The 27565-nt window shown below is 45.9% G+C and overlaps 2 protein-coding genes across 5 annotated transcripts; one reads left to right on the forward strand and one right to left on the reverse strand.

Moving 5' to 3' along the window:
* Positions 1–15261: 15261 nt before the first annotated feature.
* On the reverse strand, positions 15262–17708 carry psma8 (proteasome 20S subunit alpha 8). Its single transcript, XM_061295058.1, has 7 exons — positions 17487–17708; positions 16722–16848; positions 16496–16620; positions 16289–16411; positions 16098–16217; positions 15875–15937; positions 15262–15786 (listed from the first exon to the last, which is right to left on the reverse strand). Exons 1-7 carry the CDS (start codon positions 17586–17588, stop codon positions 15691–15693), a joined length of 756 nt encoding a protein of 251 aa, XP_061151042.1. The 5' UTR covers positions 17589–17708; the 3' UTR covers positions 15262–15690.
* A 443-nt stretch (positions 17709–18151) lies between these two features.
* On the forward strand, positions 18152–25146 carry ss18 (SS18 subunit of BAF chromatin remodeling complex). Of its 4 annotated transcripts, XM_061295037.1 has the most exons (11): positions 18152–18321; positions 18712–18788; positions 18865–18949; positions 19182–19338; positions 19683–19913; positions 19996–20166; positions 20447–20524; positions 21106–21228; positions 22156–22286; positions 22608–22671; positions 23826–25146. In XM_061295037.1, exons 1-10 carry the CDS (start codon positions 18253–18255, stop codon positions 22623–22625), a joined length of 1140 nt encoding a protein of 379 aa, XP_061151021.1. In that variant the 5' UTR covers positions 18152–18252; the 3' UTR covers positions 22626–22671; positions 23826–25146. The 4 variants fall into 4 exon arrangements, with proteins under 4 accessions (XP_061151021.1, XP_061151020.1, XP_061151022.1 ...); XM_061295036.1 differs by lacking the exon at positions 22608–22671; XM_061295038.1 differs by lacking the exons at positions 20447–20524; positions 22608–22671.
* Positions 25147–27565: the final 2419 nt, after the last annotated feature.

Genomic DNA, 27565 nt, shown 5'->3' on the forward strand with positions numbered 1-27565 from the left:
CATCAAGCAAAAATTTTTTTTTAAAAAAACAAGCGAGTGATGCATTCAAGAGGAACATTACTTTCTATTGCTGCTTTGCTCCATGCAATAATAAATTTTATAAGCATATATCCTACGATACGCAGTTCTTCGCCCCCCTCCTCATTTATCTCAGGTGAGCATCTCCTTCCACTGTTGCCTCCTGGCCAAGATCAGCAATCTGGAGGTTGGGCGTGTTCTTTTTGGAGATTAGTCTGGATGTAGCATGCTCAAATAATAAACAGGTGAACATTTTAGCTGTGCATAATTCTCTATCTGTGTGCCACCTTAATGTATGAAAATGCTATTCTTGCTCGGGGCTTAAAACCAGCAGCAGATTATGTCCGGGCCACGCTGAGCGGAAAGCCAATGACGAACGTTAGCACTAGCGCAACAATAACCACTGGCGCGGCGGGTGGCTATTTATCATAACCTGAATTATTATTATTCGGATGTTTGGCTGGTGGGAGGGTGCCACTGTTAGTTAGCGGGCTGGATTTGGACAGTAGGGCTGAAAGTTAGTTGCTTTTGGTGGACAGCGTCCTAAGTGTAGCTTGATGGTTGGCTGTATGGATCTTCATAATTCCTCGAGAGGTGAGCAAATCCTTGTGGAACGACGCAACCGGGGAATGTGAGGCCTTGACTGGCCTCGAGGCTACTTGGCTGCAGAGAGGTCAGGAGGGCAACAAGAGCAGAAGATCGGAGGGGGCTGGTGTTGATGAGGAAGATCTTTGCTGATCTTTAGATTAGCCTTCTTCTTCTTTGGTGGAAAGCCTCTGCGAGGCTGATTACCAGGTACGTTTTGAACAAATATGTGTTTACTCTGGGAACACTTTACTCAAAACATGTGTGCAGATCCACTACGTTTGTATACCTACCAGCCCGGGGGGGCTTATCCCAGTCCCATTTACAGCCGATGCAGGTGAGGGTGTGTGGGGGGGTTAATAATAGCTGGTATTGTTGCCTTCAGATTTTTAGTCCCTCAACTAACCCGCAAACTCCTCGCACACAAAACACTCCCCGCCCCCTTGCACCAGTCTGATTCAGCCCGCGGCACTTGCACACTCCTCCAACTCACTTCTTCTTTTTCTTGTTCCCCCAGATCTCTCTTTGCCACAGCTGCAGCCTCCTGGCTCGGCCCGCAGCCTTCAGCAGGCTTCCCGGCTCGCTCTCCTTCTCCCCTGCAGCAACAAAAGGGAGAAAACAGGCAAAGGAGGAAAAATAAAACTTCAGGCACACCATGCGAGGCCATCTGGGTAATCTTGTTCAAAAGGCTCGAGGTGATAGCAGCAATTTACACAGGCAAAAAGAAGGAGGGAGGGAGGGAGGTGGGGGCTTATTTCCATACCTAGCAGCCTCGAGGAAATGCAATTGAATAAACCAAGAATTAGAAAAGAATTACAGCAAAACCAATACGGAATATTCAACATTAGATCAATTTGTCCTTTTCCGCCGCTTCCTAAAACAAACACGCGTATTGAAATATGCTAACGTGACATAGAGTCAACACACAAGCCCAGACACACACACATCTGAGTGGGGGGGGGTGGCAATATTTGTGATGAAAGCAAATCAAACTCAAATCCAACATGTTAAAGTCAAGTTGATTAGGGTGAAAATGTTAAAAAAAGCGTCTTGGGCTGGCACTTCCCACAGTCAAAACGATATGCTAATTTGCAACTTAATGGCTGAGGGCAGCGTTCTTGCTTATACAAACCTTGAAAACATGCGGCTGTGCTGATACGTGCGCCTTTAATTTAATGAAGTAAAGCAGCGGCAGCCGCAACAAAAAACAATAAATGCCCCAATTAAAGAACAGGCATGAAGAGAAGTGTCTATTTCCCGCTTGAGCCCCTGCGGACATATGTACCCCAGCGTGTCTGCACATTTATCCGCACGTACGAGCATATGCATCGTGTGCAGCCTATAAAAAAAAGAAAAGAGTCCTGCCTTTCACATTAGCATATGTGCCATGTTGTGGGAGATGCAGCTTATCTGGTGGGAGATCCAGGCTACGTGTTTATGGCGCTTTCTCTGAGGGGGGGCAGACATGTCTGCGTGCATACTTTACCGTATGTGTGCGGCGCTACGGTATAATTAGTGCATCGTGTACGCCGGGGCTGACGCGTGTCGTTGGAGCATATTGAGCGTTAAAAGCAAAGCGAGGATGTGCCATCCCGCATTCTTCGTCTCGTCCTCGCCCGCCCCCCCCCCCTCTGCGACTGTATGTCATCTGGCCTTCTTTGCACCCCCGCGGGCTACAAGCCCATCAGGCTCGCTATGCTCCAATGTGTCCCGACAGACCTGATGTGATCTGAGTGGCTGACGGGTTTCGTCCCTGCTGCCCGCTGTCGCTTTCGTTCCACGCTTCACTCATACGCGAAGACCGACGAGCGCACGACCCGATGCCGTCCGATCAAGTTTGCGGCTCGGCGGCGCCGGCAACGCTGTGCGGGGAGCTTCGTCTTCAAAATTCGGTTTGAACTGTGTGAAGGGATGCCGCAGGGGGGTGGATTCAAGGGTAGGAGTTACAATGTGTACGCTCCAAAAAAAAAAAAAAGATCCCTGAAAGAAAAAAGCCTTTTAATTTGGAAACCCAACAAAATCTTGGCAGGTTTTCCTTATTAGGGTCATCTAACAAAAATCAGAGCGCTCAGGACTGAGGTGACTAGCACGTAGACCGGATATGCTAACTGTTAGCCTAGCTTCTTCGAATTCTTCATCTCCAACTACTATTGTCCTCGTCGTGTGTGGTCTCTCAACCGGTATACTGTACGTGTGCACTTTGTCCATGCTTCAGTGCTTTCAGGCTTACACAACATTTTTTTTTGCACCACTTAGAGAACAAAAGCTCATTGTTTTTTCAATCACTGCCAAGACACAAGTCCAAATTTCAAACAGGGTCTGAATACGCCTTGCTGTTTGTGCTTCGACTTTCGGTATGCAACGCGAGCACGCGCTTGGATGGGAACCTTCAATTTTGCAACCCTGACGGAGAGAAACAATACCCTCTTGGTTCAGTAGCCATTTTATACAAGCACACTCACACACCCACAGAGGCCTGAGGGGATGCAGTGCGAGTGGGGGTTGGATATCGTGAGACGAGGGCATCAAACTAGGGCTTTGGAGACGCCGAGCTGCGCCAACCGCAAACGTACGAGTACAGCGTGCGTGCGCGTGCGCGTCTTGTGCGAACGCAAATTCACACATCTGGTGACACACCGAGGGAGGGATAGCGAGAGTTTATGGAGGCTACTTTGAAAGCGGTCGAGTTGCTTGCGAGTGAAGGACGACGGTGCCTTTGCCTGCAGGGATCATTTCAACGTAATCGTTCTTCTTAACATTACTTAACTCATACACTTCATACACTTTACGACACTTTACCACTACATTTTTATCCTCTTTTTGTAAATATTCATAGCTTATATTTTTAGTTTTACTACAATTGTTGTTATTTTTCCATATTTTTCTTTTTATATATTTTTCTTTTTATATTGTATTCTATTTTTTTTTGTGCCGGAGGACTACGGTCCAGAAGTCTCTTTTTTGCACCTTTTCCCCCTACTTGTACCTTCCTGTAAATCGGGCTGTTGTTACATGCAGTTTCTCACACGTGAGATTAATAAAGTTCCTCTTATCTTATCTTATCTTATCTTCTGAAGGGGGGAAAAAAAGAATTAAAAGGACAGTGAAAATGAGGAAGGAAATATTTTAATATTTTTCAAATGAAACTTCAGGAAGAGAACAAATAGCCCCGAGTTTCTAATCAATGATTAACTCTATAGACTTATCCATTGAAAAATGGAGACAATTTGTAACACTACAAACAATGACGTTTTTATTATGTAAGAAATTGCAATAAATTTTGACTTTATAATCATTTCCCCCATAATAATAACAAAATTAAAACCATTTCATTGATTGGTTTCAGTTTATTTTTCCATGATAATACTTCAATTTAAAAATAGAAAATTATAGTTTTACATCAAATAACCTCCATTTAAATTCAAATCAATATAGTAATATCCTTATGTAATTATATATTTTACATATGATTATACAAACTGCACATTCCACTATGTAATATTCTAAAAAAAAAAAAAAAATCCCAGCAGCTTTCTTCACAAGTTGGCTAGGAGGAATCTTGCTTCCGTTGCCTTATAGTGAGGGTTGTGGTGTCCATTTTGGCTCAAGTTGGAGAACCCAAAAATGGCTCACGCAAAGGGCTTTGCTTCGCGGCTCTTATCTCACATTGAGGTGCCTCGTGTGACTCACGTGTGACCCAAATGAAGCGCCAAAAGTCTTCCAAAATATCTCCCATCACTGATTTAGCTTTGAATTTGCAGCGTACAAACCTTTTCCACATGAATTCTGCCGCAGCCGCACCGCTTCAAGATGACACATCCGCTTGGTCTTTTTTGACATGATGTTTTGACACTGTCAAGTCGGGAAAATTCTTCCTCGCAAAGCCCGGGGACATCGCCGCCATTTTGGGGGGGCACATGTGACCCTTCGTGCCGTCTGCATTGGCGCCAAACAGCAGGCGGGCGGGGCGGGGCGGGTCAGGAGTCACTCGGGCCACGTGACGCAACCCCGGGGGGGTCGTCGGGAGCGACAAGGAAGCCCAAGAAGCAGAGAGAGCGGTGCAGCCGCGAGGCCCCCGTGTGAAAGAAAAAGAAGGTCAGCGACCACAGGAAGCAGTGTAAAAAGCGCCCCTGGCTACTGTCCTTAATGAGAGCACATCCCCTTGGGTGCGTATCCCAGCAGCCCCCGCCGCCGCCACGTGGAAAAGTCCAATCTATACGGAGCGCCGCGGGCCAGCCACAGCAGCCATTTTCATGGCTCATTCTCCGAGCCAGGAGCCATCTTGTGAGGTAAACAAACCCAAGTACAAAGACATGCGCGCTGCCACTCGCCATTCAGTTGTTGGCGGTTTTCTTTTTTCTTTTTTACCCTTTGTTTCATTTGGAACGTCTGGAAGGATTCACTTTTTCTTGGGATGGGGGGGTCAAACTTGTTACAGATGCCCTCTGAGGTCTGGTTTGAAACTACGGACGGTAAAAGACTGTGGCTACGACGTGAAAAATTGGTACGTACCTTGGGTAACATTGGTATGCAATAAAAATATTCACAAATATTCAATTTGAGATCTTGAAATATCATTCGTTTTTATCTCTTTTTACAAATTTTATTCGTTTTTATTTTGGCGACAAGATGGATGGATAGACGGACGGATGTTTTATTTTAGTTTTGGTTTTATTAGGTTTAGTATTAGTTTGATTTTTTTTTTTTAATACGTCGATTTATATTTAGTTCGTTGACAAAAATGTCTTCCATTTTAGTTCTAATTATTTCATTTAGTTAACTATAGATTAACCTTGGATATTACTTTGGCCTCTTGCGAAAGGTCCAGAAGAGGCTGTTAAATGCCACTTGAAGTTAGCATTAGCGACATGCTAGGTATTGTTTTGGGGGGGCGGGGTTATGTACCAATATTCACATTTGCAAAAATGGGTCAACAACTTTGGTTTTCTGCCAAAAGAATGTCGCGAGCCATGAGGTTTGCTAGCCAGAATCAGAAGCATGTCTCCTGGTCAGAAGCGGAGCTGCGCTGTGTTGTACGTATCCTTCTCGTTGCCACCTAACGCCTACATACGATTATTATAATTTTTGGAATGCATAAGAAAAGCCAAAGAAAGATTGCTGCAAGCATAAAATGACTTGGAGGGCCGCATCCGGCTCGCGGGCCTTGTTTGCACCACCTTTGAGTGTCTTATGTGGGTGTAAACAAAACAACGTTTGACAAAGAAACTATTAGATTGGGAAAATTATGAGAAGGATCGCCCCCAACACCACCCAGGGCGTTAAATCTCATTAACGGCTTTTTCGATTCCTTCTTTCAATACATTTGTTAAAGTGCCAGGCGGCGTTCAATTATCAAGCAGGCCTTCTCACCTTCAAGACACGGGCCGACGTGGAAGCCCGCGGGGCCCCGGAGGGGCGCAATAGAACATAAACACACATGCATACTTTCTGTGAGTAATGGGTTCTTCGACCATTTGTTTGTTTGTTTAATGCTTCCAACACAAAGCGCTGGGGGGTAGGGGGACCAGGGGGTGGGGCAGGAGGGAAGGTTGCACTGCGGTCCTGCACTTCCCCACAACTTTTAAATAAACTAAGCGTGCACATGTACAGTCTCATGTTGATTAGAAAAACCTCGAGGCCACAACGTGCCCTCATCTTTCCGACATTCTAAGCTCCCGAGCAGCTGCGTGGCTTTCGCAATAACAACCAAACAATCCCCCGCCCTGCCCGGCCCCGCCTAAAGTTCTTCCTTTCAACTGTGTCCAATCAGCACTTTGCCTCCGGGCCACAGTGGCCCTGAGGGCGAGAACGTTTTTCCAAGGCTGTGTTTGTTCTGGAACCATTCGCCATGCCCACGTCCTCCTGGCTCCAGGCAAGGCACACGGCCTCAGGGCGCTGAGGCGTGACCTATTTGGATGGAAACGAGGGTGACACCCAGCTCCCCTCTTCAGGCATGTACAAGTACTACAAGTGACTCAAACATGGACTTGAAGTCCCTTTAAAGGGCGAAGAACTATGTCAACTAAATTTGCTACACCACATACAACACTGTTGTTTACAACCCTGCAAAATTTGAATAGTTACCGTATTTTTGGGACTATAAAAGGCACCTGATTTTAAGGCCCAGTCTCAATAAACATGGGGGGCAGAACAGCAAATGGGTCAAACCTTATTCAACTTCAAGCTAACTCCCATACATTAGGCAGCCCTTAGTATAAGGCACTTGAGCTGAACACACATCCTGCTCAACTGTCAAAATAAAATACCAATACTGCAACCTCAAAAAATGGCTGCTACATGAGCTAGGATCATATAAGCGCTTCAAGCCTATGTCAACTAGAATATTGCCTAAAGGGTTTTTGTGAGTGTGCACACTCTAAAGCGGCCATGCTAGTTAAGTTGAAATAAAATGGATGGATAGAATTAAACTGTCTAAAATGTGACTTTTCATTCCAGTGTGCAGAAGGCAAATATGAACAAACAGCTTTAAAAACAGTGTGTTGTTGTGATTGTTAAAGATGTGTCTGTTCCTGTTTTAAGATGATTCACAGGGAGGCAGGGTTATATTTAAAAAAAAAAAAAAAAAACTTTTAGCTGGAGGCAAAAATGTATTCATTCCTTCCCTTGCCCTTTAGCAGCTGTTGTTCATTTCCATTTGTGTGTGTGCGTGTTTAACGTCTAGTAAAACTGCCGCATGCATAACCTGGTGTACTTTATATGCACCCAAATGTTTGTGAAACGTGATATTTGCACGAGGGTTGGTTACAAAGAGACGAACATGGAAATGTTTCTGGTTTTACTGCATCACCAAAACGTATTCTGGCAAAACTGAAACTTTCTACGAGCTTCGATGCAGCGTTTTAGGGGTTGCCGGCGAGAAACGACGGAAATGAATGTTAAACTATAAAAAATGATTTGAAAAACTATAAAACTTATTTTAAAATTTAAACAAATAAATGTATTTATTTTTTATGTACATTTATGTCTCTAGAGAAATCTTAGAATATATTTAGTTTTTTTCTTATTTGCCAAATTTACTGACAAGATTCAATCACAACTGAGCTGGGGTTTGTTTAATTGGGATCAATGACGCAATAATTTGATTAAGAAAAAAAAATCCGAAATGAAATGTTAAGAATGATGCAGTCTTCGAAACCACATCTGACTAAATGAAAACATTTCTCTCTGAAGGGGAACACATTCCATTTTAATGTGATTTAGTTGTATATGAGTGAGGTAGCCAAAAATAAAAAACATGCCAACCCTTCCCCCTCCAAATCAACCACTATACTTAAATAAAACGAGCAAAAACTATGCAGGCCAAAAAGCTCATACACACACCCACACAGGCGCACACACACGTACACAGTTTAAAGTTTTTGTGCTTAGTTTTGATTCAGCTCTTCATCACCACAGGGCCCAACTCCGGTTCGCTCCAGTATTAGGCTCAATTAGAACAAGATCCAATTAGAGGGCTGCGTTCCCCTGGGGCAAGGAGAGGCAGGAAATGGAGACGGAGAAAACGTGCAAGTCGACAACATGCGGACACAGCCGGCATAAACAAACTCACTTTGTTGATCTCGGCTCTTGCTACGCCAAAGTCCCCTGGGAGTCAAAGCCCTGCTAGTCTAAGCTATGAGATAAAACAAAATACAGAATAAAAAAATAAATAAATAAAAAAGAAAAGGCCCACAGCGAAACATGAACTCTGTGAGCACAAGGGCTCCGACACCATGAAGGGAACGTCTGGGCCCAGAAAATGAAAAAGCCCTCCGGCGTTTTCCATTTACAGCGAAAAAATCCAGCGCTCGCTTCTGGCCAGGGTTAGTATCAGACTCTCAAAATGAACACTTACACTACTGGAGGAACAAATGGAGCCGCTTTCCATTGTCGCTCTATTAAATCTGTGCCTTAATGGACATATAGCTTACTGCTGACAGAAATCAATAGTGTACAATAAGACGGGAAAAAGGAGAAAGCCAGCAGAAAAGTGTACTGACTAGCGTGATGCTATAAAAATAACGCCTGATCGACCTTGCCGGGGGGCACCGCCCCCCCCCCCCACCTCAGGCAAGCATGTGAGGAAAATGGAGGCCAACCTTGACCTGCTGAAATGAGCAGAAAAACGATGTTTTGGCATCACTCGCTGACTCGGAGTGGCAGGATACGGAAACCCTGGCTGGCTCGGGGGGGTCGTGCCCAGGTGTCGTGGGTGGCGTGTGAAATGCTGCATTAAAACCACCCCCGAGTCACCTCCAGCCTCCCCTGCAGTCTGCCAAGTTGTGTTTCAGGCGGAGATGGAAATCCAATTAAGTCTCATGCTCAACTTGGCCCTGAAAAGTCATTTGACAAATTTGCTTCAATTACACTTAAACTGAGAGCAGAACCTCCAAAGTCCAACTGAGTCATCTGGTGTTAGGAAACAAGAGTCCTCCTTGACACCGTGCCATATTTTCGAGAGGACTTGCAGGTGCAGCGCTTCTCGCTCATCGTAAGTGCAGCTGCATGTAAAGTTGACTCGCTCGCAGAAGGTCAACGTTTGGCCACGGGGCCTCCCAGCTGCACGGCCTGGCTGACCCGCCACGGCCGTCTCGCCGAACCGCTGCTGGAGTCAGCCGCCCCCCAGCAGTGTGAGTGCTCCAATGATCTGGCGCTGGCTCATGCGGCCGACCGTGACTACGCTGCATCACGTGCTTCACAAAAAAAAAAAAGCGGGTCAGATCATGCAGATGTGTGCTCTCTATGTCTACACGACATTGTCTATGACACTGGGCAATTTAAAAGCCTCAGTGGACTTTTATTTTGAAGGTGGCTCGCTTGGTGGGGTGATGGTTAGCTTGATTTTTCGTCGACGTTTTGGATTGCCTCGACACATCAGGATAAGGCCAACCAAAATCACATTCAATCGCTAACTTAGGATATTAAGAAACTGCAAATCTAGAACGATATCACTCTATGGCAGTGCTTCTCAATTATTTTCTGTTACGCCCCCCCCTAGCAAGAAGAAATCTATTCGCGCCCCCCCTCCCCACCGTGACTATCCTAACTTGTCTTGTAAGTCGTAAAATGTTGCACTGTCGCAAACGTGACAGAAGTAACAATGAGAGCGCCACTGCCCCCTGCTGTAGTAAACGCGCAATTACACTTTATTCTAGTACTGCCAAAAAAAAAGCCTGTTCCCCAGGGTCACACGCGCCCCCCCAGGAATAGCACCGCGCCCCCCTTGCCCCACTATTTGAGAAGCACTGCTCTATGGTATGGTGCAAGTCTGCTGTTCGCGGCCATCAGCTAGCCGTTAGCATTGAATGCCCTGCTGGCTATAGTTGACATTTTGTGTTGAATCTTTCTATTTATTTATTTTTTTTAACTTAATGGGCAAAATCTCTCTCCTGTTTTTCTTTCGCCGATCCACAAAACGATGAGTCAAACCCGCGATCCAATCCGAACCATGAATGTTTTGATCCGTCCCGCCACCAACCGATACGCACCACACACAATCAATTACTGTTTACGTTTGAAAACTATTTCCCTTCAAAGGGAAAGCAACATAAAGCGGAGGATTGCCGAGTCACTTCCTTCCTGCCGGCCAACCTGGCTCCTTTATCGGCCGGGATCAGTTGTTAGTCCTGGCACTTTGCCTGGCCCCGTCCTCTGGAGAGAGGTGGCTCTCAGCTGGAGAGAGGCGCCGCGGGCCTTCCATTGTGCGCCGAAAGACACTCGGCATACTTGAGAGAGCCGGTGCAGGTGCACAGAGGAAGAGTACGAGGGCACGCACCTGAGGGCCCTAGCTTTTTTTCCCCCCTCCTCCTCACCTTGCAGACGTCAAGCTTGTATTTGGGGGGGGGGGGGGCTTCTGTGTGTGCTTATTTGTTGTCAGCAGGGAGGCAGATTTACAGGCGCTACACTGCGCTAGAGGGAGGCCAGGGCCACGGCGGAATAAAAACAAAGTGACTTTCAATTGAGCCCATACCTCCGCCAATTAGGAAGCAATCACAAAAGTTTCCATTGTGTTCGCTCGTTAACTGCAAACATCCATCCAATGTGAAATGGAACGACCCAATCAGCTTGTTCACATAATTACCCTCGGAACAAGGATTTTACTGACCATGACTCGGTGGCCAGGCAGGGTGAAGATCCAGAGCCACTTTCAAGTGACTATTAGATTACAGTCACGCCACGGTGTGAAACACAATCATCCACTTTTTTACCCCCCCCCCCCCCCCCCACACCTGTGAAAGTGATCCTTTTGTTTCCCGTTGCTTTAAAGCTGACAGGCGACAAGAGTCCCCGTGACAACCAGCATCCATCTCCCGATGTCAGTCGCGGAGACAAAAGAGGCAACGAGGGACACATAAAGAAAGTGATGGGGGAACAAGAAGAGAGCTAAGACAAAATGGACGGCAAGTTGTATGTCTGTGTCAGCTGACTTTGGGATGTTTTATTCGTTTTTTTTTATTGATTTTTTTAGTTTGATAGCAGAGTACATCTGATGTAGTTCAGGTCCAATTTAGCCAAACCGTCTACAATTCTGGGATTAATCAGCACAGAGCGCTCAGCTCCTTCTTTCAAGTGTCTCCTAATCGTGATTTTCAAACAATATCCGCAAAAATGTTGCTCTTTATCAAAAGAATATTGATTTCGCCGCTCTCTTACGTAAGATGTTTGAGGTACTTGAAGTGAACGTCAGATCAATAAGTAATTTCACCCCCCAAACTTTCGGGGATTTCGATGTGTCATACGAGAGCAAGTTGATTTTTAAAGACGTTTGGTGGAAAATACCAATCTTGGCGAGAACTCCGTCCTTCCCACTTTCCCATCTGATTCGAGCGCTCGTCGAGATTGGCCCGACGAGTGACGGGGTGAGTGCTGATGTTTTCATCGCAATTATGTGTCTCGCTCAGCACACTCTCCTTGCTACTCTTGCTAATTTAGATTGAGATCCTTCCAGGCTTTCCCCCCTATCTTTCATTTCCCTGCCTTCCATCTCTCCCCTCTGCATCCCATCAGCCCCTTGATAGGAGGAAAGAGGGGGAGGAAGAAAAAAAAAAAAAAAAAGCCTTCATGTCTGTGACTTTCTTGCCCCGCAGCGCATGAAGCCCTCTTTTATTTTGATCATCGCAGCACAATGGATTCATGCCATTCTGGCAACTTTATTCAGTATCAGCCCAAATTTACATACTGCTTAACAAGTTAGCGCGTGACTGTTGATGCCCCTGATCAAAGTGCTTTTGGAAATCTTTCTCATCTGATTTCCCACTTCCCCTTCCATCCTTCATTTCAAATGCATGCCGCAGACAGGCATCTTTAACTCAGGGGCAAAAAAAAAAAAAAAAAAAGGTAACCTTAGTGCTGCGCAAGCCCAAATGTCATCCAACAAGGAGGGCTCGTGTCCCGGGGATACAGATAATGTAATCCAAGCAGTATACAGTGTGTGACTGTGTCTTTGAGCATGTGTGTGTGTGTGTGTGTGTCCACGACTTGCCTCAGTGTGTATTGGCAGCTTGGGTTTAGGGGCAGAGGATGACAAAAGTCAAAGCAGTCATGTGTCATTTTGGCTGCTGTAGGGCTGGGACCTGCCTGGGGGGCTGTCCTCTCTGTCAGACGTACTCAGACATCTGCACTGAACTCTCCTGCCGTCTCCTCTACCCTGTCGTCTTCTTCCGATGGTCACAGAAAACATTTGTTTTAAATTAGGGGGGAAAATTGACTAACAAAGTAGGTGGGGGTTGCAAACACAGACAGACTTGCATGAAAAAAAAATAGTTTTTCGAGCGGGGGCTTGTTGGGCATCAAGGGGAAAAGGGGGTTTACTAATTCTTTAACAATAATAGTGCAAATATAGTCCAAATTGAAAACATGCAAGAGCGAAAATACAATGCAAAGAGGGCGTGGGTGGAAAGAGGGGAATCGTGGGAATGCAAGATTGCGCCTCCCCGGGGCAATCTAATCATCCTAGCCGATGGTTCCTCCTTATGCATCGGCTGACATTTTCCTGTAACCCCATCCCGAGTAATGTCATGTGATGTGTGAGTGGCTTCTGCCATACCGCCGGAAGGTCGTCGGGCCCCGAAGGCGATGGCGTTTTGCCCCGCAGCCCTCCCGCGGATTTTTACCATTTGGCCACATTTTGCTCTCTCTTTGTCTTTTTCTTCTTCAGTATCAACTTTCAATTAGAGGAGGATTTTCTGTCGCGGGACAAAAGCCCTGGCAGCTGACTCTTGAGGGGAAACCCAAAACCTTGTCTTTAGTGTTGTTTCCCATCAAACTATTAGTATCCCTGCACTTTTCACGGGACACAAAGGCATCAAGCCGTCAGCCGTATCTGTTACCGAACCGTGTGCTCAAAATCAAAAAGAGAGGGAGACTTCAAAATAAGATTCAGGGACAGAGGAGATGAGATTTTCGATAAGAGATAATGGAATGACATTTAAAATGCTTCCCTGCAGCTAGGGGGGTGAGGGGGGGGGGCATAAAAAGCAAACATAATTTTATTTTTTTTGCTTTTGGATATGTAAGCCGGCGTGCAGATATGCCCAAAGTTAACTTTACATTGCAAGTCCCCCCCGGGTTAGGGGGGGGGGGGCAATGGGCTATACACACACAAATAGTTGATGTGTGTAGCTGTCGACGTGTGACAAGCAGAAAAGGGACAGTGTTGAGAGCGTAGCCTTTTACGACCCAACACACTTTGACAGCTTGGCCATGGCTTGGGGACACAAGCCATGCTGCTGTTTCATCTGACAATTTGAAGAAGAAAAAAAAAAACGCTCTTTCCACGGATTGCCTTGTTCACATTGTTGTGTGCGTGCGTGCGTGTGTGCGTGCGTGCGTGCGTGGGTTTAAGTAAAGAGACAAAAACATGTCTGCAAGATATAGGTGTCACACTGTCAGTCTGCAAGATGAAAAAAGCCAGATGAAAGAGGCAAAAACGAGTCGATGATGGTGCTTTTGAGGCAACACTGCCCTCTGCTGGCGAAGGCCCACGTAGACGCCTTCGTCGTATAAAAAAAGCAGTACTACAAAGATTGTAATAATTTTCCCATCTTCTGACAGACTGTTTGCTTTAAGTCATTATTTTTCACCCCACCTTAGTGTAAACAGGACAATCTGATTGCGTTTGTGAAATAAGAATTGATGATGGTTTGAACCCCAGGTTTGATTTGAAAGATCTATTGACTAAACCCCAAATTGTTTACAGTGTTGAGTCCACTGCATATGCACGGCAGATGAAGCGAGGGGTAGGTGAAGAGGTCAACCGTATTTTTATATGTGTAACAAGCCTAAAATCCAGGTGTGTGTGTGTTTGTGTGTGAGTGCACGTGTGTTTGCATACAAACAATGCACTCAGTTGACAGCCCGCAGCAGTGTGCATTCTTGCTTGGAGAGTACATGTCCCCGGGCCGCGTTCCTCCGTTGATGACCTCTGGTGAAGCCATTATCTTCTGCAATAATGATGAGCCCAAGCCGGCGATGAGAGAGATGGACTTTATCCTCAGGCGCAGCAGCAGCAGTAGCTGATTATGGCCAACAACAATGCTGGAAAAATAAAGAAAGAAAGGGGAATAGTGGGAGGGAAGAAAGACAAGATTCCATAGCCACAAGCAGCTGCAAAAAAAAAAAAAAAGAGTTTTTCTGAAGCACAAAATAAGCTTAGGCGATTGAGAGGGCCAGAGCAGACATTTTTCAATCATGTCCGGCTAAGCTTAGCCACCGACTCAATTCATTATCAGCTTTCGTGCTAACTGGGACTTCTCAGTAAATCATCAGAAAGTGAAATGGCGCTCAATTTATTGTACATCTTTGTAGATTAGGCCAAATATTGAGTATTTTAATTTGAAAAGCTGGAGTATATAGTAAAATATTTAGTAATAGGTATGAAAAGTGTATATTAAAGATTTTATTTTTCACTCTATTACACCTAAGGAATGAAAGGCGAACGAGGAGCTGTGACAAACCTTCAGCAGACCAACGCGAGTGACGTCACGCCCGCTGTGATGGCGAGATGACTTATTCTTCATTGCGACATCCTGGCGCCCACATACTGGTCAGTGCAGAAGCTCCAAACAAGACAAATGGCAAACAAAGTCCACTTGGGTCTTGTCCAGGCAGCCAACGCATCCACTCAGGAAATCCTGTCTCGGGGAGATGACTCTAAAATGAAGGACTTTAAGAATTCCCCATTATGTCTTTGCTGGAGAGTCTGAGGGAAAGCCCCCCGGGGGCCCCTTGGCACAGCGGAGCACAACTTTTTCAAAGGGGCTCCCAGATTAAAGTCCCCGAAAGTTCCCATTAGGATGTGAGGCCAGGATCCCATTAAACGCCATTTCCACACCGCCGGCCATAATTGTGTCGGCGAGAATTCACAGCAGCGCTGGCTTGATAAGCGAATTCAAGGTGAAAAGGGGGAGCCCTCCACTCCCCCAGTTAGGTGCTGCTTTCACACCTCCCCTCACTAATTTGTTTTAAAATGACGGCTGAGGATGAGCGATACAGTTTACGAAATTGACATGCAACCCATATTAGCAACTAAATGATTTCACAGAATATTATTTGGAATTTCTTTTTGACAAAGCAGGTATTGAAGATGTTTTAAATGACTTCATGCATGTTTACTATTTAGCCATTTGACATCAAAGATTGCAACGTGTCACACGAGTAGAATATGTATGAATATTTTAATACCTGCAAATAATATCCCCGCCTCCTCCAGGTTTACATTCTTTCCGAGCCCACTAAAAATCTCACTCTACTGGGGTGTGTTTTGTCATTTTTTTTTGCGCCATGATATGAATGAAGACTTTTATAAACAAGTCATCTTTTATTCCCGATTTCAAATCCGAACGGACATGTGATATTTGTCACCATCAAAGCACTTGCAAAGATGAATGCTAGAAAAATGTCCGTGTGTGAAGCCTAACTTGAGTGCTGTGTGTATGTATTTACACACTTGGAACAGCTGGAGGGATGGTACATCTCAAGTTAGGATCCACTTCTTTACAGTGAAATAAATGAGTTATCAGTCCCCCTTTATCCTCCCCAAAAAGCTACTTCCATATCCAAGTTCCAAAAAAAAAAAAAAAAAAGATTTCAAGTCGACTTTTTCTGCTTCTTCTTTTCAGCCTCTTCCTCCTTTTCCTTCTCGATCTCAGCCACCAGAGTCTCGATCTCCTTGGACTCCAGGATCTGACCACAGGTAAACAGATGCTCATGATGAGCTTCGATGGAACTCGAATATAGAATGTACAAGTGAGGCGGCGCGAATGAAAATCACCTTGAGTGGTTGATTCCGTCTGATTACAGCCAGTTCGATATTTTTCCCTCCCGACTGGACCACCTGTTGAAGCAATACAAAGAAGACTTAGATGGATGATGATCTCAAAGGTTGTGTTGAGTTCAAGAAAATTAGAGCGATGTAGCAAAGAAGCTCCAAGTTTTTGTTTGACTTTATTACTCCTCTGCTCTCTTCTTCGTATTTACCAGCACATTAAACCCACCTCGAGCAAAGCTTTGATTGCCAACTTGATGGCCTCGTTGTCTCCGGCGATGGCTTCGTCCGTATAGTTCTTCTCCAGAAACTCTCTCACCGTCTTGGCACTGCGGCCAATCGCGTTGGCCTAACGGGACACGGAAGATGGCGCTCTCATTCAACTTTTGGACATGTGAGTACTACAAGGCCATCACCCACCTTCCAGGCATGGTAGGTTCCCGACGGGTCAGTCTGATACAGCCGAGGGGTCCCGTCGTAGTCGAAGCCGACAATCAGAGCAGAGATGCCAAATGGCCTGCGACCGTTGCTTTGGGTGTAACGCTAAAATGAAAAACATTTCAAAACGCATGGATGTGAGCAGTCAGCTTGCAACCCATTTCAACTGAACAGAGTGGGAATATCCACCTGCTTCAAGGTGGCGATGTAGCGTGTGATGTATTCCACGGTGACGGGATCCTCCACAGTCAAGCGGTGACTCTGACACTCAACACGCGCTCTGTTTATCACGATACGAGCGTCCGCCGTCAGCCCTGAAAAAAGTCAGGGAAAAAGGAATGAGCAAACAAACGAGACAAACTACATTTTAACATTTGAGTGCATGAATTATTGGGAATTGTCTTCCATGGCTCACCTGCAAACGCCATGCAGACATGCTCGTCGAGGGCGCATATCTTGCGGACGGTTCTCTCTTCCTGCAACTTTGCTACCGATTTCTTCTCAACTCCGAGGACGACGATATCTTTGCCCCTGATTCCCACCTATTCGCACACACACAGTCAAAAGCAACATATTGTGGGTTTTAAAGAAGATTGACTTGTGGAAGCTTTAACATAAAACGTGGCACTTAAATATTATAAAGCGATGGAATTTTAATGATAAGGGACAGTGACATTTATTTATAATAAATGTGACTGCAATAAGACGACCAGCTTGCTTTTTTGAATTTTAAATTAATATTTAATAACGGTGCTCTGGTGATTTTTGTCAAATTGATAACTTGGAGACTCAATGCTCTCAGAGAGCATGACACAGCGACTTGATGCTAACCAATGGCACTTCTTAAAATAGTGTTTCCATGGATATGAATAAATACTATGTCAGCTATGACATGGAAAACAATATTGGGTAATAACTAGAGGTTTTAAGTATTTTCAGAATGAGTTAAATCACGGGTCAAATTTGATCCACTAATTTGATTAGGGCAGCTTTCTAACACATTAACACGGTTAAAAGTTTTTCTCAAACGAAACACGCGTCTAGGACATAATTCCTACAATTTAAGCCTGTTGCAAAATTCGTAAGGCGGACTTTAATCAACTGTGAGCTTCGTCAACAGAAAGGAAAGCCAACTAGCTAGCGCTGGCTTTAGCTTTTTTAGTTTCATTTCCAAACTGACCGCTGTGGAGCCTTTCTTTACAGCTTCTTGCGCGTACTCCACTTGAAAGAGATGGCCATCCGGGGAGAAGACGGTGATGGCTCTATCGTATCTTGCAGCCATAACCTCGCAAGAAGTGTGCAATGAGAAGAGTCAATGGGAGACTTTAGCCAAATGATTCAGCTAGTTTTTAGCCGTAAGCCACTAAATCGAACGATGCCGCTAGTCCAGCACGGCGCATGCGCATGAACCCTGAACTCGGAAAAGATACGAATACGAAAATTGTAACTTGTTAAACCAGCTAATTTCACGAAAAATATGTTGATATATACTTAAAAATGTATTATTGTCTTTTTAAAAAAATCTTTGTGTCAACGATAACCTAAGAAAAATATTCAAGTACAGCGTTTTTATTTTTTTTAATGTCCCAAATCAGGGATCCATTTCCTGTGGCTTCTGGGCTGTTCCATTACACGCAGTATAGGGGCCACACGAATTTGATTGTGAAAGCATATACGTTTTTATGACAATATAATAACGATGTTGAAAGTATTATTTATTTTATATGGTCATTAAACGCCATACGAATCACCGTACAGGGATTATCGCATAAATACATTCGAAACAGGTTTTCAAATCTCATATCCCCCCCTAAATCGGACAAATACATTACAACGTCGTCCTAGTGTGTTCAATCATCGGAGTTGTGTAGTACAGATTTGCCAAGTGTGCGCGCGACTTTTTGCGGTTTATGATCACGGTCATATAATTCACCTCCGGTATCACCATGTCGGTGGCGTTCGTACCTCACAGACAGCGTGGCAAGGGTGATATTACCCCCGCTGGAATACAAAAGGTAATTCATCTTTTTGAAAGCGTCGCAGAATGGAGGCTGTGCTTTTTGAGACGCTGCTAGCCGCTAGTGCTAATCGATGCAGTCCATTCAAGTCCGACTGGCTATGGATGGATTGGGCACAATGATGCTAATCCCGGCGCGGTGAATCTGAACCTGCCATGTACAGACCATAAAACACTCACACGTTCAAATGTATTTCTATATACCCAGCTCGTTTTTGGTATTGTGTTAGCGGGTTATTAGCAAGCTAGCAAGACGCTTCTTTTGTTAGCTTCAAAGGCACGTTTTATAATTAAACGCCCCCTTTTTATTACTGCGGTTCATTTAGAATTGTATGTGAAAAATCTATCTCGCAGTGGATCATTCTTATATGTCTGCTCGCTTTTGCAGCTACTTGACGAAAATAACCATTTGATTCAGAGTATTATGGACTTCCAGAGCAAGGGCAAAACAACAGAGTGTTCACAGTGAGTTGTCCTCCACTGTTGTTGCAGTTCCCCTTTTAAAGTGGACTGCTATTAATAACTGCTTGCACTTCGACAGGTATCAACAAATACTGCACAGAAATTTAGTGTACCTGGCCACAATAGCAGACTCTAATCAGAACATGCAGTCTCTTCTACCAGCAGTAAGTATGTGTGCATGATTTGGGATATTTGTAAGGTGATGATGACATCTCTCCCTTTTTTTTGTGCAAAGACTTGTCCACACAGAAGTCTGTCTTAAACAGAGGAGCCACAGTGATTGATTTTTAGTAATCATGCATTCTGTGGACAACCAAGCGTTAAGCGCGTCTGCCTTGCAGTTCTGACCCGAGGGTTCGAATCTTGGCCCTAGTTGAATTCACTTGTGTTTTGCAGCCACCCACTCAAAACATGCCGATGGGCCCCGGTGGGATGAACCAAAGCGGAGGTCCGTCTCAGCCCAGTCACGGTCACAACATGCCCTCCGAGGGGATGGTGGGCTGCGGGCCACCTGCCCCGCACATGCAGAACCAGATGAACGGACAAATGCCTGGTAAGTGGCCCTTCCCTCCATCTTGCTCCCCCTCCCCTTCCGTTTCCCTTCAGTCCTTCTCACTTGGGTTGCTTAGCAACAGCGCAGACCTGCAAGGGAGGTTGTGCTAGGATGATGTCACCTCAACTCTTTCTCTTTTCATCAATGACATTGAAATCGGATATTTACTGTTGAGAAAAGCTAAAATTCTGAGCATTTGGACCATTTTAAATGAAAAAAAGATCGCAGATTCACTGATTAGCACAAATCATTTGCAATTAGTTTGCTAATTGATTAGTTGTCGATTGATCGTTGCGGCTCTCGTAAGCCAAGTTGTCCGCATTGTCAACGTTGTTTACCCCCAGGGCCCAATCACATGCCCATGCAGGGCCCCGGTCCAGGCCCCAACCAGCCCCCCAACATGCCCGCCGGCTCTATGAACATACCCCCGAGCAGCCACGGATCCATGGGCGGTTACAACCACGCCGTCCCTTCGTCGCAGGGCATGCCGGCACAAAGCCAGATGAACATGACGCAAGGCCAGCCCATGGGCAACTACGGGCCACGACCCAGTATGAACATGCAGCCCAATCAAGGTACAGGCATTCGCTTGCCACTTTGACGGACGTCTCCCGCCGCCGTGCTCTTGAGCTTTTCCGTCTTCTCTGTCCGTGTCAGGCCCCTTGATGCACCAGCAGCCTCCCCCCCAGCAGTACAACATGCCTCCCGGCGGGGGCGGCCAGCACTACCAAGGCCAGCAGAACCCCATGGGCATGATGGGCCAGGTGAACCAGGGCAATCACGTCATGGGGCAGAGGCCCATGCCCCCGTATAGACCGCCGCAGCAAGGTAACCCAATTCCCACCTGTGTGTGCGTGCGTGCGTGCGAGTGTGGCTCTTCCTCCTCCCTTTCCCTAACCCACTTTCCTACACTTCTCACTCCTGTTTCTCCCCACGTCTCCACACGGCTTGCCCGCAAAACATCCTCCTGATCCGGGATGCGATACAATTCCAGAATAGTGGTCGGAAAATCCAAATGCCACACCTTCCCCCCTCATCCTCACACAGCCGGTCGCTCCAACAGCACCTTGAATCTACTTGTGTGTATGTTGTGTGTATGTGCATGTAGGACCCCCTCAGCAGTACCCAGGGCAGGAAGACTACTATGGGGACCAGTACAGTCACGCAGGACAGGGAGCCTCTGAAGGTAGGAGAAATCCTTCCAGTCAGCCCAGCACCTTGTGTTAACACACAAATGATGCAAAGAGACTGCGTGATTCAAAGACCCCCGCCCCCCCTCCTCCTCGCCCACCTTTATGATTAGGTGGTAAAATGAAAAAAGTGACTTTGGCCTAATAAATGACATCATCGCTTCCGAATAGTGTTTGCCATTCCCCAAGGATCAGCAGTCCATTCAACAATTCCACCACGCTTGCGAAGCACAACTGCATTCACGTGGATTCGTAACAGCCTCATTGCCTTTTACTTTCTTTTCTTAATTAACATTTACTTTGTATGCCCCCCCCCCCTTCTACTAACACTCTTTTGCTATGACTTTTCACACATAACAAATGCCTTTTTCCATTTGAAAAGGACCAATATTTTTCCTACTAACATGAACCTGGTGTTGACACGCTGTCACTGGGCACTTTATTAGGCACACCTGCACAATCTCGTGTATTGTCGCCATAAAACAGCTCTGCTCTGTTACCGATGCGTTGCATTTTTTTTTTTTGGGATCGACCCGCTTGTTTCCTTGCTCACATATCTTGATGTTGCGCTCCGAAGGGAATGCCCAGTACGGCCAACAGCCAGAGGCCTATCAGCAAGGCCCCCCACAGCAGCAGGGTTACCCACCTCAACAGCAGTACCCAGGTCAGCAGGCCTACCCGCCACAGCAGCAGGGCTACGGTGAGTCTCACGTTCTCGGCGTACCATCTGCAGAGGAAAATCAATGCCTCCGGTTTCCTAGTGAGAGATTGCAATGAAGTGGAACCACCATTTTTTCAGTATTCATGCAATCCTAGTATAGGAGGAAATTTTTTTTCCCCCTCATCCCATTTCCCTCCAGAACTTTCCATCCCTCAACCTGAGTGCGGGCCAAAGCTCAAGTTAGTAATGAGCTTCGCAGCCAGGCAAAGCTTGCGAGGTGAGCTCCATCTGCCTGCCACACATGCTGGTCGCTCGCCAGCCCTCACCGGGTTCTGCTGAGCGGCGTTACGAGCACCTAATGATGCTGCGTGGGCATGGTGAGGCTTTGCTTAGTCTCGCACATCTTGGATTCACCATGCGAGGGTTGAGAAAAGGTTTTTTTTTTTTCTTCTCCCTCCCTCCCTCCCTCCCTCTCTTGCCCGCTCCTCATTTTTCATAATGAAGTCTGCTTCTCTAATGAAGACCAGCATCATTTCCTTGATGTCTCCCTCCACAAGGGAACTAACGTGTGGGCCCCCAACCTGAATCGCTGGCGGCATAACGTCGCCTAAACAAATGAGTCCGGTTTTGGGCCGTCCTTTGGTTGGCATCCATCGACTTTTTATGGTGTCCAATTAATGGTTGGGAAGGGATTCCCTAGAGTTCCGCCAACTCTGCTCATTATGTCAGTCTCTCTTTTCTTTTCTACACCCGCCCCCCCTCCAAACTAAAAATTTATGATGAAGCATTGCATTACCGTATTTCATTGTGGTGTTCTCAAAGCTTCACAGACCCGCAAAGGTTTAGAATGATCACACTTCTTCAACAGAATAGCTCCGGGAAAAAAAATTGCACTCTTGCGCCGAAAGTGCTTAAAATTCAAACTTGAGATGAAACTGCACCAAATTGGTCCAATCTGCCTTTTAGGGCCTTCCCAGAATGCTCCGGGACAGTACCCCAACTACCCCCAGGGGCAGGGGCAGCAGTACGGCGCCTATCGCCCCCCTCAGCCTGGACCCCCGCAGGCCCAGCAGCAGCGCCCTTACGGCTACGACCAGGTGAGTATGCGCCCGGCGCGGCGAGCGGCGAGATCCGATACGACTGTAGCTCGTCCCGCATTTTTTGACCCGGTGTGTATTTTGTGCATGCTCTCATCGTATTTGCGCTTACCCGTGTTTGTCGCTACTGCCATTCGTGTGTTAACCTCGGTTGTGTATTCTGGCTAACGTGGCATGCCCCTCCCCTTCAGGGACAAAATATGAAGGCTTCTTCCTTAGGTTTGCCGCTAACTGCCGTGGTTCTTCTCGCCCTGTAATATCCTGTGCTCTCGTGTCGGGGACCCGAGCTACACTTTGATATCTTTATCTTTGAATATTCAGGGGCACATGAGGAAATAAAGGCCCGGGGATTTGAACCCCCTGACTAGCTCTATAAGAAGCAAAGGTAAATGGTTGCTGTGAAGACCTCAACGTCCAATCTAGATGTTTTGAACACCTAGCCTCAATTTTGCATTTTATGCTTTCCTTCTCTCTCTCTCTCTCTCTCTCTCTCTCTCTCTCTCTCTCTCTCTCTCTCTCTCTCTCTCTCTCTCTCTCTCTCTCTCTCTCTCTCTCTCTCTCTCTCTCTCTCTCTCTCTCTCTCTCTCTCTTTCTTTCCTTTATTTTCTTCTCCTCTTTCTTGGATAAGGTGATTGATAAGATTAGACTTTTGTATTCCTTTTTAACACCGTTGGTTAGCCAGGGGTCGAATTTATACGCAATTGAGGTCCGGGAACACAGCATGCTTTGCCAAGAGCCAAAACACATTTATGTGGCTTTACCCGATCTGTGTAAAAAAAAAAAAAGTTTAGGTATCTTGCCCTGGATTCAAGTCATACTCTTAAATTAAACACACTTCGACCCCTGATTAGATGTACATTAGCTTACTACTTCCCTGCCCTGAATCTATCTCATTGAAAAGTAGCTCCTCAAGTACAGTGTTTCTCAAACTTGTTCACACGATTATAAAAATAAAAGAAATCTGTTAATTTACATCATTTGTACACAAAATCAGTTGCTCTGTTGCAACTTGAAAGACTGCACAGGAGACCAATTTGGACGTAAACATCCTAAAAGCAAACCATGGGGGAAAATAAAGAGATCAAAATACTAATATAGGACTTTTCGGCACGGCCCTAAAAATTCCTTTCGTCATTCAAAACAACCTAGTTACACAATCTGCTTAACTTTTTTTGTCCAATGTTGTCACGGATCACTGGGGTTTCTTTGAGACCACCAGTGACCCGTGGGTCACACTTTGAGAAACACTGCTCAAGCCATCATTCAAGAGAGCCCTGCTGCAAAACTCCCTCTCCACTAGTGTTCTTTATTTTTTTTTTTGTGTGTAAGAGCTCACCACTTATGAGGATCTGCCTCCATCTGCTGGTGGATACATGCAAACGCAGCCATACGTCATGGTGTGCAGTCAAGTCAATTCTAGATGTTGCTTGATAGCTCAGTTTTACTTTGGTGTGTGTGTTAATGTATTTTGTATTTTTAAACAAGTAACTTGAGCCCTGTCACCTCTTGTTCCCCCGCCCCCCCCATCCTCCCTCACAGGGCCAGTATGGAAATTACCAGCAATGAAAAACGCCCACACAGATGATATGAGTCACAGCAGCACAAACAAACACGGAAAAAAAAAACCTCAAATCCATTCCCCTCCCTATTTTGGGCTCATAAACATTTCAACCTCCCCTCCCCCTTTTTTTGTGGTCCAGTACGTCTCAAAGCGGCAGTGCCTTAAAGATGGAGCTGCCTTATCCTTGAGCATTACGTCGACTGCACGCCAGAGTTTTTTTTTTTTTTTTTTTTCCTTCACAGACGATTCAAAAGTGGTTCTACTGTGGTTCATGCTTCGGATCCCTGTTAACAAGAAGCAATAATGGCAGCAGTAGGTGGAAAGTGTATGTAAAAGGCTAGAGGGGCACGGCCTAGACTTTGGAGTCTACACGTGCCCGCACAGGTACACGTCTCGATGTATGTGATGATGTAAAAAAAAAAAATCTATTTTATTCTTTTGTAGAGACATGAATTTGTATAAGACATTGGAAGCTAGTACTAAGTTGTGTGTCAACAATGTTTATTTTTTGGGGGGGGAGGGTTATCCAGCACATTGTTGTTGTTACGAACTGAACCATTCAAACGATTTGCAATTGCTTTCCTCAAATTGTAATTAGGAGGAAAGCAAACTTGCCATTAGAACGTGTTTTTATATAGAAAACAAAAGACATTTGCTGTACTAAATAAACTGTGCCAACTTCGGTGGTGAAGAGAATAAAAAACAAGATGATGTCTTTTGCCACAATTTGACAGGATGTGGCCAAAGGTGTGCTTGGGTGTGTCGAGCCCAAGGGAGCGTACTCAAGTAGAACGGCCAGCCTGAAAAGAAAAAAAAAAATAAAGAAAAATTATGAGAAACTTGCTAGCATGAAGTAGGGACGAGAAATCCGTTAACGGGATAAGAATAACACGATACGAGTCTTTCCTTTCAGTTTGGCCTCATTCTCCTTCAAATGGAAGAAATCGTAGTTCCTTCCGCTATATTACGACTAGCAATGCTGGAATGTTTTCCTTCATCGGAGTACGTGCGTAGGCTGTCGTCTTTTAAGTAGTGTCGTACGTGAATGTTAACGGCTGTCACATCATGTAAGATAAGAAGTAAAACGTAATGTTCATGTCCAGTTTCATGGCTGCTTGTGCAGTTTCTGTTCACCGGCTTTTTTGCTGGCGAGAGGGCAACACCGGCCTCTCCTATTGTTTCTACACACTATGGCTGTTTTGAAATATTTTGCATTCCCATCCACACGGCGTTCACATTTGTGTCATGGTAATGTTATACTGTACATTCTGATAATAAATTGGAGGAATCTTCAATGTATTTTTGCACTCTCGTTATTAAGTTGTTTTGGGGTTTTTTTTTCAAACAATATTTGATATTAATATTGGGAATTTTTGGTTTATTATAGAACTTGAATTTTTGTATACTCTTAACTCTTCAGCGTACATTTTCTGAACTTCAGTCTTAACAAAATATTTTGATGCTACGTTTGCCGCTCAGATTTTAGCAGCGCCTGCCTCCCAGTTCACCACCACCATCGTCCTGCTGCTCCACAGCTGGCTGCCCCGCCCAACCCATCTGCCACTGGGGCTCCCTGAACCCGGCTCGTGGCTTGGCAGAGCTGGCAATGGTGGTGGATGCCCCCCCCCCAATCCCTCCCTACTTCCACTCCCAGTCGAGCCTGGCAGATGCTGCCCTCAGCTGTGCCCTCGCAGCCGGTGCCGGGGTTACGCAAGGTCACTCCTCCTGCGACTGTCTGAGGCCTTTCGGGGAGGATGAGGAGGTGCCAAGGCGACTCAGTAAGATTTCCTGTTCTTATAATAACCTCTGCTTTCTTGATAAACTGGTTGATTGGTTGCCACCTATTGGAAGATGGCGCAATGTCACGTGGAAATATCCCATGCTGTGATGTAATGAATTGCACGTATGCAACACCTTGTCGGTGAGATGCACGCCGCAGCTTTGTCGGTTGGAGCGCGTTGGCCCCGTTTCACCCTGGAGCGGTGCAAAGCTCCCGCCCAATAAAACAGGGCAGCATCCCCAGGGCCCCTCCCTCAAGCGTCCAGTCAACGCTTGTTTTTGCACCATTTATTTAGTGTGACACATCTCCAATTAAACTGTGGAGCCTGCTGCATCTCCCCCCCCATAACTAGCTCTTATACCTCCCCGAGGGATTTCTTTCACACGGAGAACGTGACTATGAGGGGGGGGGGCAGTGAGGAAAAAGTGGGGAGGAAGAGTGAAAGAAAGAAAGTGAGAGATCACGTCTTGCCTGCCACCTATGATCACAATGTCATTTTGCTCCCCTCGTTGGCTGGCGCAAAAAGGTGCGCAGGCAGAATTCTAATCGTCAAAGATAATCAGACGGTGCCAGGTTGCAAATCTAAGTGATGAATATTTTGAAGTGGGGTTTTGAATATGATTTGTCTAGCTGTTTTTATTTTCAAAAATCTATTCCAAAAAAGATTCTTTTCCATTTTGTCGGCTAAAGTGAAATTATTATTATTTAAAAAGTGTCATTTTATAGTAGGGGCAAATTTCATGCCAGCGTGGAGAATTTTTTAAAAACTATTTCTACTCCCGGGAGTATGTGTCTGTTAAACATTCAGGGAAACAGAACGACCTGAAACCAAGATTTGAATGTGTTCAAATTGAGTATTTCCGCTGTATTCTGTCTGCATTATAAAAAAAGGCCCGCTCTCTTGCAATCTTCATAAAGGCTGAGCGTGCGTGGGGCCGTTCAGAATGCTTCTCGAGCAGCCTGAAAAGCGCAATGCGTGTGGGCACCTGTGATTTCTAGAGATGGCTGCATACGTACTGCTACAGTGTGCCGCAGTAATTGGATGTGACACCATTTTCTGCGCTCCCCCTGGGGGCTCCAACAGGAATCTGACTATTATGGCCCCGGTCATGAATATGTCAGCGCTGCAGCAAACAAAGGCCTGTGATTTTTGGATAAGACTCTTCCTTCTTCTAGCTATCACCGATACCGATAACACCAGGGCTTGTCTGTGCTGCAAATTGCCAAATGTTTACATTCATGATTAATTGCCGTTGTCCCGTGATTACCGGGAGACAAGCGAGTTTGCTCCAACTCCAACTAATGACCCGAAGTCTCGAAAGCTACGCTGATTCGCCGTTGCGCCAGACAAAAAGATTTCTAGAATCTGACAACCTCAACTCGTTTTGCATGCATGTGATGTTCCCCCCCACCCCTTTAGTTTAAATCCCATCGTTTGCTGAGGGTTTAGCCATCAAATCAAATCGAGTGCACGTTATTGTCTCCGCTCTGGTCTGGTAAAGACGAATTCTCCGGGCGAACGAGCGGCTACGCTTCTATCGGTATTCCCGCCGCCTGCATAATTGTTGTAATTTACTTTCCCTTTGGGTAATCTGTAAACATGGCCGTTGCGATGTTTTTGGCATTGGCCGAGCGAGCTCTCTGCCCCGCCGGCGGAGCCCCCCCCCCCCCCCCATCCCATCCCATCCCAGAGCACCACAAATAGATCCATCCCCGCAAGATGCACGTAGCTACGCCCGGGCGCAATCAATACGGCCCGGTCGCCACTGGAACTGCGGCGGCATTAAAAGCACCCCGCGAGCCGCTTCTCGCCACATCAGTGTTTTAGGGAAATAACGCCATTGATTCTCTCGGGCGTCCGGCCGAGCCTTAATCCGAGGCCGCAAATTAGAAGGCGCTCATTTGGTCACGTGAGCCTGCAATGTTCCCAAAAAGCCC

This window comes from Syngnathus typhle, linkage group LG13, assembly GCF_033458585.1.
Source record: "Syngnathus typhle isolate RoL2023-S1 ecotype Sweden linkage group LG13, RoL_Styp_1.0, whole genome shotgun sequence".
Taxonomy (NCBI): domain Eukaryota; kingdom Metazoa; phylum Chordata; class Actinopteri; order Syngnathiformes; family Syngnathidae; genus Syngnathus; species Syngnathus typhle.